This window comes from Phoenix dactylifera, unplaced genomic scaffold (genome assembly GCF_009389715.1).
Source record: "Phoenix dactylifera cultivar Barhee BC4 unplaced genomic scaffold, palm_55x_up_171113_PBpolish2nd_filt_p 000373F, whole genome shotgun sequence".
NCBI classification, from domain to species: domain Eukaryota; kingdom Viridiplantae; phylum Streptophyta; class Magnoliopsida; order Arecales; family Arecaceae; genus Phoenix; species Phoenix dactylifera.
Genome location: NW_024067824.1, coordinates 378,271 through 391,367, shown reverse-complemented (window position 1 = coordinate 391,367; position 13,097 = coordinate 378,271). Strand labels below are relative to the sequence as shown.

The window sequence follows — 13,097 nt, the reverse complement described above, 5'->3', positions numbered from 1 at the left end:
GTTTTAGTGTACCTTTGAGATGCTATCAGAAAATAGATTTTCCGGATAGGTTCGTTTGGCAACTCAGTCATTGTTGGGCATTCACAAATCACAATGCCTTTAACTAAACGCCTTATTAGGAAGAAAAATAAACCTTTTTAGTGAAATCTTGCATGGAGATTGGTGCTGCTGGCAATGACCACCACATATGGCATTCTTCTCTTGATCTGATGAAGAAGTCATTCATCCTTAAAATGAGGCTAAAAGCCATGTCATTATAGAACTTAAAACCTCAAAATCTTTCTAGAGTATTGTCGAGATGAAGTTGGGGTGACTGCAAAACTTCATATTCAGAAAAAGAATATATGTAGGTTATAGGATCTCAAAATTAGTTGAATATAGATTATAGGAACACCATAGCAAACTTTTGCGTTCGAAATTTGCTTAACAGGGCAAAGGAGATTCATCAAAAAGATAGAGAGAGAGGGAGTCAAATCAAACATTGTTGGAGAGAAACATATCATGCTGCTGATATGTTGGTCTCTAAACCAAAGCAAGTCTGAGAGTAAATTTATAAAAATTGTCTGTGCAGTATCTGTGCAGAAATACCAGAGAACTAGAAGCCTCTTCCCTCAGTCTCTACTTCCAAGTCAATCCTACTGCATATGCAATACCTATAAACTTGGCCTCCAGTAAAAGGCTTTGTATTTGCAAAGTATCAAAGTTTTGCTGTCATCTCACTACCTAGTAAGTTCTTGGCAGATGTACTTTCACCCAAATGGTTGCATCATTCTAAGCTGAACTAACTTGGTATATATTGGCAAGAAGTTTTACATACATATTTAATGCAGTGGAATTAGAGATAAGTTTCTTACTAGATTGAAAGAAAAACAGATTTTGATTTATAATATTGGATAGGAATCAATTTTGTCTATGATAAGCTTTTTTTTGTCAATTTGGTAAATATGCAGCTGGCCTTCTAATTATCAGGAGTCATTATCATAGAGAAAACTGGTAATATATGTTCCATAGAAAAGTGATGAGAAGAAACAAAACCTTAACTATATAGTTCACAAGTGCTTGGAACATGTTACCAGCTAGAGATTATGCAAAACAAGGTGCAGATAGACATTAATTGTTGAAGGAACATATCCAGTCACACCATATGAGCATTACGAGAACAGTAATATTTAACATATTCTTTGAAAACTAAGCAATTAAAAACACATTCAGAAGCAGCTGGATGTTAGATATTTCTACTTGTCCAAATTATTTTCAGCAGTTTGGAACTTTGAAGTTTCAAAGAACATTACATCTTATCCTAGTAACGGCATAGACTCCACTAATCGCATCCCCATCTATCTGTTTAAAAAAACAATTAGCATTAATTAGCAAATGCTAACTAAGACATGATCTGATAAAAAATTGTAAAACAGAGTAACTTAGAATTTTAAAACTAGAGAGTACATAACTCTAAAGTGTCTAGAGTTCTAGCTGACCACTTGCTTGAAATTTATGCATTGGCTTAAAAATGACAGTTTCATAGGCCAATCTCGCATTTGAAGGTTAAATAAGAATGACATAAAAATAACAATTGAAAACAATATATATAAGGAATTTAAAGGGTTATTTCTTGGTTATGATTTCAAAATAAGCATTGTGATTGCCATACCTAAGTTAAAATCTTGTCTCTGACATCAAATGTTAAGAATATGCAATGCTAAGTAGGTAATTTTGCTCTTTTTGCTGAATTACATCATCAACCATGTCAAGAGTTTACAGGATTTAATTCATGCAAGACAGCAGTCAGTTATATGATTTTAAAGCTAAGACCAAAGGGCCTTATACTCCTAAATTAATCAAGATGGGAAAACCTAGAATGTAGTAGTTTAAAGAAGAATTTTAGGACTAGACAAAGAAGCTGCACATACCTTTTTTTCCTGGAAAACTTTGATTCCTCCGATGAAAGTGGATGAATAGCACTTGTTCCTCGTTTTCTAGTCACATTCAGCTCCATCAAACGCATTTGGTTTTCCTTCAATTAGCAAACAAGCCATTGGTATAAGAAGCACTTTTATGGATCCATGTTCTTTGTGAGCAGCACAAAGAATATACCACCATGGTTTCACCGGTTGAAGCCTTCACTGGCACAATTGGCTTTTTACTATAGCTCTAGCTCACTTCTTGCTATAATTTCACAAGTTCAAAATAGTTGAAGAATGTATATAGTTTAATTTTAGTATAACATTAAAAAAAAAAATTTACTATTAAGAAACCATTATTTTCTAGCTCTTTGTAAATGAGTGTCATAACCGGCATTATTCCATGACCCAAAATTTCTTGTTTCTGTACTATGAATATATGTAAGGTTGGATATGTATTTTGTGGCGCCACAGGACTTTGGTCCATTGATGGGTATCCTCTCTCCTTATCACAGGCTGAAGAGAGGGATTTTTGCGTTAGAACCTAGAACAAGGCATTCGCAATGTATTTCTAAAAGATCAATGTGAATTTTACACCTACTTTTATAATTGAAAGATTAATATACAAGAAATTCTCTATGCGAGCTATTGTGAAGCATAGTTTTTGGTCTAGTTGACACATATAATATCACTACAATTATTAGCACTTTCATGCATGTGAAGTTAAGATTAAGAAGAAGACATTACCATAAAGCCCTTGATACTAGGTTCTCCAAACAAGCTTGATGTCCAAGGCATCATTTGATGTGCCGAACCCTTTTCATGTGACAAAACCTACTCGTATTATCATAAGATTCATGATATAAAGTTGGATCCTTTGGACAAATTAACGAAATATGGGTAGAGAAAAGAATTTCACTCATCCTAAAATAGTCTAGGGACTGTTAACCATTAAGCTATGGACATGACGATACATTATTGGTTTCATGTTTGCTTCAATTCCTACTATATGATTTAAAATTATTGATGTAGTAGAAAGAAAATTTCATGATTTAAAATAATTTCAGCATGGTTTTTGGTCGAGCTGTCACAAATAATATCACTCCAACTATTAGCACTTTCACGCATGTGAATTTAAAAGTAAGAACAGACATTACTATTAAGGTAATAATGCTAGGTTCTCCGAATAAGCTTGATGTCCGGGGCATCATTTGATGTTCTAAACCAATTTCATGTGCTAAACCCTTTTCCTGTTATCATAAGATTAATGTTGTAAAGTTGGATCCTTTGGAAAAAATAATGAAATACGGATAGAGAAAAGAATTTCACTCATCCTAAAATGGTCAAGGAACTATTAACCATTAAGCTATTGACATGACCATGCATTATTGGTTTCACATTGGCTTCAATATCTGTTATATGATTTAAAATTATTGATGTAGTAAGAAGAAAATTTTATAATTTAAAATAATTTCAGCATGGTTTTTGGTCAAGCTGTCACAAATAATATCACTACAATTATTAGCACTTTCATACATGTGAATTTAAGAAGATGACATTACCATAGAGGCATTAATACTAGGTTCTCCAAATAAGCTTGATGTCCTAGGCATCATTTGATATGCTGAACCCATTGCATGTGTTAAACCCTTTTCCTGTTGTCATGAGATTAATGTTATAAAGTTGGATCCTTTGGAAAAAATAACGAAATACAGGTAGAGAAAAGAATTTCACTCATCCTAAAATGGTCAAGGAACTATTAACCATTAAGCTATTGACATGACCATGCATTATTGGTTTCACATTGGCTTCAATTTCTGTTATATGATTTAAAATTATTGATGTAGTAACTAGAAAATTTTATAATTTAAAATAATTTCAGCATGGATTTTGGTCAAGCTGTAATAAATAATATCACTACAATTATTAGCACTTTCATACATGTGAATTTAAGAAGATCACATTACCATAGAGGCATTAATACTAGGTTCTCCAAATAAGCTTGATGTCCTGGGCATCATTTGATATGCTGAACCCATTGCATGTGTTAAACCCTTTTCCTGTTGTCATAAGATTAATGTTAAAAAGTTGGATCCTTTGGAAAAAATAACGAAATACAGGTAGAGAAAAGAATTTCACTCATCCTAAAATAGTCAAGGAACTATTAACCATTAAGCTATTGACAAGATCATGCATTATTGGTTTCACATTGGCTTCAATTTCTATTATGTGATTTATAATTATTCATGTAGTAGAAAAAAAAATTTATGATTTAAAACAATTTCAGCATGGTTTTTGTTTTGCCTGTCATGGATAATACCATTCCAATTATTAGTACTTTCATGCATGTGAATTTAAGAATAAGAAGAAGACATTACCATAGAGGCATCAATTCTAGGTTCTCCAAATAAGCTTGATGTCTGGGGTATCATTTGATGTGCTAAACCCATTTGATGTGCCAAACCCATTTGATGTGCCAAACCCTTTTCCTGTTATCATAAGATCCATGATATAAAGTTGAATCCTTGGAAAAAATAACGAAATACGAGTAGAGAAAAGAATTTCACTCTTCCTAAAATAGTCAAGGGATTATTAATCATTAAACTATTTGCATGACTATGAAGTATTGCTTTCACATTGGCTTCAATTTTTGTTTATGATTTAAAATTATTAATGTAGTAGAAAGAAAATTATATGATTTAAAACAATTTCAGCATTGTTTTTGGTAGCTGCCATGGATCATATCACTATGATTATTAACACTTTCATGCATGTGAATTTAAGGATAAGAAGAAGATATTACCATAGGGGCATTAATATTAGGTTCTTCAAATAAGCTTGATGTTCGGGGCATCGTTTGATGTGCTGAACCCATTTCATGTGCTAAACCTTTTTCCTGTTCTCATACAGTTCATGATGTAATGTTGGATCCTTTGGAAAAAAATAATTAATTATGGGTAGAGAAAAGAATTTCACTCATTCTAAAATGGTGAAGGGACTGTTAACCATTAAGCTATTGATATGACCTTGCATTATTGGTTTTGCATTTGCTTTAATTTCTGTTATACGATTTAAAATTATTGATGTATTAGAAAGAAAATTATATGATTTAAAACAATTTCAGCATGATTTTTTGTCTACCTGTCACAGATAATATCACTACAACTATTAGCACTTTCATGCATGTGAATATAAGGGTAAGAAGAAAACATCACCATGGAGGCATTAATGCTAGGTTCTCCAAATAAGCTTGATGTCTGAGGCATCATTTGATTGTTAAACCTATTTTATGTGCTAGGTTCTCCAAATAAGCTTGATGTCTGAGGCATCACACAATTCATGATGTAAAGTTTGATCCTTTGGAAAAAATAATGAAATATGGGTAGAGAAAAGAATTTTACTCATTCTAAAATGGTCGAGGGACTGTTAACCATTAAGCTATTGATATGACCATGCATTATTGGTTTCACATTTGCTTCAATTTTTGTTATGTGATTTAAAATTATTGATGGAGTAGAAAGAAAATTATATGATTTAAAACAATTTCAATATGGTTTTTGATCTAGCTGTCATGGATAATATCACTATGATTATTAGCACTTTTATGCATGTGAATTTAAGGATAAGAAGAAGATATTACGATAAAGGCATTAATTTTAGGTTCTCCAAATAAGTTTGATGTCCAGGGCATCATTTGATATGCTGAACCCATTTCATGTGCTAAACCCTTTTCCTCTTATCATACAATTCATGATGTAAAGTTGAATCCTTTGGAAAAAATAATGAAATATGGGTAGAGAAAATAATTTCACTCATTCTAAAATGGTCAAGGGACTATAAACCATTAAGCTATTGTAATGAGCATGCATTATTGGTTTGACCTTTGCTTCAATTTCTGTTATGCGATTTAAAATTATTACTGTAGTAGAAAGAAAATTATATGATTTAAAACAACTCCAGCATGGTTTTCGGTCTATTAGATATCATGGATAATATTAGTACAATTATTAGCACTTTCATGCTTGTGAATTTAAGGGTAAGAAGAAGGCATTACCATAGAGGCAATAATACTAGGTTCCCCAAATAAGCTTGATGTCTGGGGCATCATATGATGTGCCGAACCCATTTCATTTGCTAAACCCTTTTCCTGTTATCATACAATTCATGATATAAAGTTGGATCCTTTGAAAAAAATAACGAAATACGGGTACAAAAGAATTTTACTCATTCTAAAATGGTCAAAGGACTGTTAAACATTATGCTATGGACATGACCATGCATTCTTGGTTTCACGTTTGCTTCAATTTTTGTTATGCGATTTAAAATTATTGATGTATTAGAAAGAAAATTGTATGATTTAAAATGATTTCAGCATGGTTTTTAGTCTAGCTATCACAAATATTATCACTACAATTTTTAGCACTTTCATGCATGTAAATTTAAGGGTAAGAAGAAGACATTACCATAGAGACATTAGCACTAGATTCTCCAAATATGCTTGATCTTTGGGGCATCATTTGACGTGCTAAACCCATTTCATGAGCTAAACCCTCTTCCTGTTATCAAAAGATTTATGATTTAAAGTTGGATCCCGTGGAAAAAATAACAAAATACAGGTAGAGAAAGGAATGGCTAAAATGGTAAAGGGACAGTTAACCATTAGGTTATTGATGTGACCTTCCATTATCGATGTTGCATGATTGGGTTCAATTTTGTTATATGATTTAAAATTATTATTGTAATAGAAAGAAAATTATTTGATTTAAAACAATTTTAGCATGGTTTTCGGTCTCTTAGCTATCATGGATAATATCACTACAATTATTAGCACTTTCATGCTTGTGAATTTAAGGGTAAGAAGAAGGCATTACCATAAAGGCATTAATACTAGCTTCCCCAAATAAGCTTGTTGTCCGATGCATCATATGATGTGCTGAACCCATTTCATTTGCTAAACCCTTTTCCTATTATCATACAATTCATGATGTAAAGTTGGATCCTTTGGAAAAAATAATGAAATACAGGTAGAAAAAAGAATTTTACTCATTCTACAATGGTCAAAGAACTATTAAACATTAAGCTATGGACATGACCATGCATTATTGGTTTCACATTTGCTTCAATTTCTGTTATGCGATTTAAAATTATTGATGCAGTACAAAGAAAATTGTATGATTTAAAATGATTTCAGCATGGTTTTTGATCTAGCTATCATGAATAATATCACTACAATTTTTAGCACTTTCATGCATGTAAATTTAAGGGTAAGAAGAAGATATTACCATAGAGATATTAGCACTAGATTCTCCAAATATACTTGACTTTTGGGGCATAATTTGACGTCCTGAACCCATTTTACGGGCTAAAACCTCTTCCTGTTATCATAAGATTTATGATTTAAAGTTGGATACCGTGGAAAAAATAACGAAATACGGGTAGAGAAAAGAATGGCTAAAATGGTAAAGGGACTGTTAACCATTAGGTTATTGACGTGACCTTCCATTATCAATGTCGCATGATTGGGTTAAATTTTGTTATATGATTTAAAATTATTATTGTAGTAGAAAGAAAATTATATGATTTAAAACAATTTCAGCATGGTTTTCTGTCTATTATCTATCATGGATAATATCACTACAATTATTAGCACTTTCATGCTTGTGAATTTAAGGGTAAGAAGAAGGCATTACCATAGAGGCATTAATACTAGGTTCCCCAAATAAGCTTGATGTCCGAGGCATCATATGATGTGCTGAACCCATTGCATTTGCTAAACCTTTTTCCTGTTATCATACAATTCATAATGTAAAGTTGGATCCTTTGGAAAAAATAACGAAATACAGGTAGAAAAAAGAATTTTACTCATTCTAAAATGGTCAAAGAACTGTTAAACATTAAGCTATGGACATGACCATGCATTATTGGTTTCACGTTTGCTTCAATTTCTATTATGCGATTTAAAATTATTGATGTAGTGGAAAGAAAATTATATGATTTAAAATGATTTCAGCATGATTTTTGGTCTAGCTATCACAAATAATATCACTACAATTTTTTGCACTTTCATGCATGTAAATTTAAGGGTAAGAACAAGATATTACCATAGAGACATTAGCACTAGATTCTCCAAATATGCTTGATCTCTGGGGCATCATTTGACGTGCTGAACCCTTTTCACGGGCTAAACCATGTTCCTGTTATCATAAGATTTATGATTAAAGTTGGATCCCATGGAAAAAATAACGAAATACGGGTAGAGAAAAGAATGTCTAAAATGGTCAAGAGACAGTTAACCATTAGGTTATTCATGTGACCTTCCATTGTCGACGTCGCATGATTGGGTTCAATTTTGTTATATGATTTAAAATTATATTTGTAGTAGAAAGAAAATTATATGATTTAAAACAATTTCAGCATGGTTTTCTGTCTATTATCTATCATGGATAATATCACTACAATTATTAGCACTTTTATGCTTGTGAATTTAAGGGTAAGAAGAAGGCATTACCATAGAGGCATTAATACTAGGTTCCCCAAATAAGTTTGATGTCCGGGGCATCATATGATGTGCTGAACCCATTGCATTTGCTAAACCCTTTTCCTGTTATCATACAATTCATGATGTAAAGTTGGATCCTTTGGAAAAAATAACGAAATACAGGTAGAAAAAAGAATTTTACTCATTCTAAAATGGTCAAAGGACTGTTAAACATTAAGCTATGGACATGACCATGCATTATTGGTTTCACGTTTGCTTCAATTTCTATTATGCGATTTAAAATTATTGATGTAGTAGAAAGAAAATTATATGATCTAAAATGATTTCAGCATGATTTTTGGTCTAGCTATCACAAATAATATCACTACAATTTTTTGCACTTTCATGCATGTAAATTTAAGGGTAAGAAGAAGATATTACCATAGAGACATTAGCACTAGATTCTCCAAATATGCTTGATCTCTGGGGCATCATTTGACGTGCTGAACCCTTTTCACGGGCTAAACCATGTTCCTGTTATCATAAGATTTATGATTTAAAATTGGATCCCGTGGAAAAAATAACGAAATACGGGTAGAGAAAAGAATGTCTAAAATGGTCAAGGGACAGTTAACCATTGGGTTATTCATGTGACCTTCCATTGTCGACATCGCATGATTGGGTTCAATTTTGTTATATGATTTAAAATTATTGTTGTAGTAGAAAGAAAATTATATATTGATAATTTTGGATGAAATAAAACATGAAGTCAACAGCTTAAAACTCTTAAATGGCTCACATATTTCTTTGTTATATGCACATACAGCTCTGTCCCCTTCCTTTGTTGCTCCAACATGTCCAACTGCATGTTGCACTCGGAAGCTTTATGCTGCATGATAAAGTTCATTAGTAGATAATCAAAATAAATAATAACTGTATGGATTACTTTTTGATTTAGGAGGCAATACCATCAAGCTATCAATTGATGTATCTTTTTGTTGCAGGCCTTCCGACCCGACAACAGCACAGTCCCAACTAACTGACGACAGAGAATGGCCCGCATCCCCTACGAGGTATTGTCCACTCTGGGACTCCGGCCCGTGCGTCCAGCGCTGACGGGGGGATACCCTCACGATTTTGCCCTTCAAAAGACGCCTCGTGAGGAAAGAGGTTTCTCCTCTTTATAAGGCGCAGACCTTTCTGCTGCCTAGTTGGTATGGGACTAAATTCGGGCCCATCCCACATCATAGCCCCCCAGCGGAAAGGTTCTATGCCGGTTTTACCCGTGACAATCCCGCAGGCCCAGAAAGAGTTTCTATGTGCAGGCGAGCCCTCCTTCTAGCGCCATCTGTTGCAGGTCTTCCGATCCGACAACAGCACAGTCCTAACCAACTGACGACAGAGAACAGCTCGCGTCCCCCACGAGGTATTGTCCGCTCTAGGACTCCGGCCTGCACGTCCAGCGCTATGGGGGGAATTTTTTCCGGCCCGCACGTCCAGCGCTGACGGGGGGATACCCTCACGGTTTTGCCCTTCAAAAGGCGCCTCGTGAGGAAAGAGGTTTCCCCTCCTTTCAAGGCGCAGACCTTTCCGCTGCCTAGTCGGTATGGGACTAAATTCGGGCCCATCCCACATCACTTCTTGTGGCTAAAGCAGTGGATGTCCTATTTCCACACCAGATGTATTTTGCTACAAGGATAGTAATTTCTTTTCTGGAAACTTATTGGCGAACTGTCAAAATTTTAAATGGAGATCATGAAAGACTAAGCTTCTAGTAAAGGTCTCCACTTCAGAATTAAGCAATGAAAGCATTAAATTTGGACTTTGTGCCCTCTTCTACAACAATGCTAACTTTTATAAATCTATGTTGAAAGTCAATATGATAAAGTCAGAAAAAAGAGCATATCAATAGAGTCAGATTGGGAACTCTGCAATATGATTCCCTATAATTATCAGGTTACTAAACTGAAGTTGCAAAGGCTTCCTCATAGATTTAGATGATGCCAACAGGTCAAGTCTTTTGTCTTGATACAATAGACCCAGGTTTGGTCCTGTCCTCACTCTAAGTAGTGTCTTGTCTAGTGGATATATTCATGGAATATTTAGTGGCCAAGAGCTTCGTTCTATATATACTAGATCTTGACACATGCTTCGCACATGAAATAAAAATTGACAGATCTGTTATATTAGAGAGGAGAAAGAGGATAATTGAGAACAACTATTATCTTCTATGAGGGTTTATCTTTATTTTTCAGGGTAGTTCAATTTCCCAACAATCCTTTTTCTATTTTTCTTTTGACATTTCTTTTATTTTTTGAGAAAAAACGTTTTATATTTCAATGATGTGAACATTCTAGATTTTCTCTCGTTATAAAAGTTTTCTCCCATTTCCTTTTTACGATGGTAAGAGCTATCAGCATTTGAGATTTAGTTTGACTTTCTTCTGGTTTTTTAACCTTGGATCGTTTCCTTCTTGGTTGGTTTCCATCTCTTGTGTTGAACACCCAGAATTTCCATTGTATACAGTAATATGTATGTATTTTGTACTTATGTAATATGAAGAATCTTGACTTTGTACTATTTCCAAAGCATAGCAAAGAATCTTACGTCGAACCCTTATAATGAAGCTAAACTTGATTGTTGGGAATTTCAGGTCATAAATTTCATTGTGAATGTTAAGACAAATTCAGATATTTAGTAGTTAAAGTGTAAGCAAAAGAATGTGATTTGTCATATAGATCCAAATATACTTAAGCATTAACTAAAAAGAGTGGAATTATAGCATTTGTACATGAGTTGTCCTTGAATGAATAAAGTATTTTCCATCCTATGGTTGGAAGCTTCTTTCTATATTTGTTACGGTGTAGTGATGTCAATGATTAATATCAGAACAATGAAACATGGAGTAAGGCCACCACTGAAAGGCTTCATAAAAGTTCACACAAGTTGAAATAGATACCAAAGACATTCATTTAGGAGAGTACTACCTGTACATGCATACCAAATGTGTCCTTCATTGGGTGGAATTGTAACTTCATCCCATGAGCAGAAGTTCCTTCCTGTATTAAATTTATGTTTCAGGTGTTAACTGTATCATGTCAGAAAGAAGTTCAGATAAAATTCTAAACTAATTATTTCAGAGGTTGTTAACATTAATTGTCTGGAATGCATCCAAGCCATTCACTGAGGCGGGGCTTGTTGAATGAGGCATCAATGACATTCTCCCTTTATTCATCATCTCTTGCTGCTAACACAATTAAATATTTAGAGAATATCTTTAAATCTTAGATGATAAGAATAAAATTTTAAAAAAATAAAAATTGATCAAAACAAAGATCAAAGGAGTAAGGCCACTAACTTCAGATGGCCAATTTTGGTGTGGAAGCATTTGTGGCATAATTTCTGGTGCCTGCAAAAAAAAAAAAAAAAAAAAAAAAGCATTAATAGTGACTTCTTATTGTTGCAAATTCATTAGTATAAAATTGTGATGAAGAATTTCAAATGATTAAAAATTATTTCTCAATAATATGATGTTAAAGTGAATTTCTTGGATTAAGGTTCTGTTTGGTATCCTTTTTTTCCTCTTTTTATTAGAAAAGAAAAAAACATGAAATCCGATGCAAAAATATGTTTAGTTTCTATATTTCTGTTTTTAATTTTTAAAAATGACTTCTAATTTATGGAAAAAAATGGATTAAAAACTTTTCACTTTCATTATTTTTAGAAGTAACTTTTTGAGCTTGGAACAACTCATCATATAAGTCATTCAGAAATCTAGACTTTGATGATTGTGGAACTATCAACATTAATCCATTACAATTTCTCCCTAACAATGAAAATATATCAAATTCTTGATTCTAGGATATCATGTTATATACCTAAAAAAACCCTTAAAATTGACTGGCTTTGGACCAAGAAAGCAGAATCACTAGTAGAAACATGATAATAAAAAAACTTCAAGTCACATTCTGTGAATTTGCTTACAAAAATAATGAATACTAATCTAAAGTCATTGCACATGAATACAATTGATAGTATAATAAGGTATTGGTAAAGGGTTCAAACCTTCTCTGGAGGATATGTTGGTAACTCTTGTATAGGCAATTGAGGCATGGGAAGCGAGTGCAATTTGGGGGAACTAGAGGTACCATTATTAGGATGTATCATGCTGAATGGATCCACACTGCTACGAGGTTCTTGATTCACTGATTGATTATCTCTTCTCTCCTTTGGTGGTAGAAGTGATGAGCTTGTAATTGAAGTGTTGGTACCGCTATGAGAAACAAGAAGAAGTTAGATTCAGCATAAAACTTTATCTCCATACAAAATGAGGAATGAACATGCATATAACAAGATCCCAGTAATTAAATATAATGATTTAATGCTTTTCTTGGATGTTAACTAAGATTCGTTTTTGTTGCAATATCACATTTTAATGAAAAGGGGTAAATTGTTCTTATTTGCTGTAGACATAGACTTAACTTCCTTGTGTACCATACATCACTTTTTTATTCTTAAAATGAAGTTCTTTTTGTTAACAAAATTAGAATTTATATGTCAGCATTATATGAGTTCTTTACTATATGAAATGGCTTGAACCTAATTATGATAATCCTTTTGGTTTGATGGTTTTTCCTTGTGAGAACCCTTTTACTTTGATATTGAAAAGGTAATTCTTCTTGTCAAATTTATTGGCAGTATAAATTCATATAAATGTT

The 13,097-nt window shown here is 33.1% G+C and overlaps 2 protein-coding genes across 3 annotated transcripts; both read right to left on the bottom strand.

The window, feature by feature from the left end:
* Positions 1 to 1,143: 1,143 nt before the first annotated feature.
* LOC120105808 lies at positions 1,144 to 4,365 on the bottom strand. Of its 2 annotated transcripts, XM_039118556.1 has the most exons (5): positions 4,280 to 4,365; positions 3,869 to 3,961; positions 3,464 to 3,556; positions 1,911 to 2,014; positions 1,144 to 1,341 (listed from the first exon to the last, which is right to left on the bottom strand). In XM_039118556.1, exons 1-5 carry the CDS (start codon positions 4,349 to 4,351, stop codon positions 1,338 to 1,340), a joined length of 366 nt encoding a protein of 121 aa, XP_038974484.1. In that variant the 5' UTR covers positions 4,352 to 4,365; the 3' UTR covers positions 1,144 to 1,337. The 2 variants fall into 2 exon arrangements, with proteins under 2 accessions (XP_038974484.1, XP_038974483.1); XM_039118555.1 differs by lacking the exons at positions 1,144 to 1,341; positions 1,911 to 2,014 and adding an exon at positions 2,819 to 3,151.
* A 1,566-nt stretch (positions 4,366 to 5,931) lies between these two features.
* LOC120105819 lies at positions 5,932 to 12,645 on the bottom strand. The gene is made up of 13 exons (XM_039118575.1): positions 12,445 to 12,645; positions 11,738 to 11,788; positions 11,531 to 11,623; positions 11,367 to 11,438; positions 9,179 to 9,268; positions 8,821 to 8,913; positions 8,410 to 8,502; positions 8,003 to 8,095; positions 7,592 to 7,684; positions 7,184 to 7,276; positions 6,773 to 6,865; positions 6,365 to 6,457; positions 5,932 to 6,048 (listed from the first exon to the last, which is right to left on the bottom strand). Exons 1-13 carry the CDS (start codon positions 12,544 to 12,546, stop codon positions 5,932 to 5,934), a joined length of 1,176 nt encoding a protein of 391 aa, XP_038974503.1. The 5' UTR covers positions 12,547 to 12,645.
* Between the last annotated feature and the right edge of the window lie 452 nt (positions 12,646 to 13,097).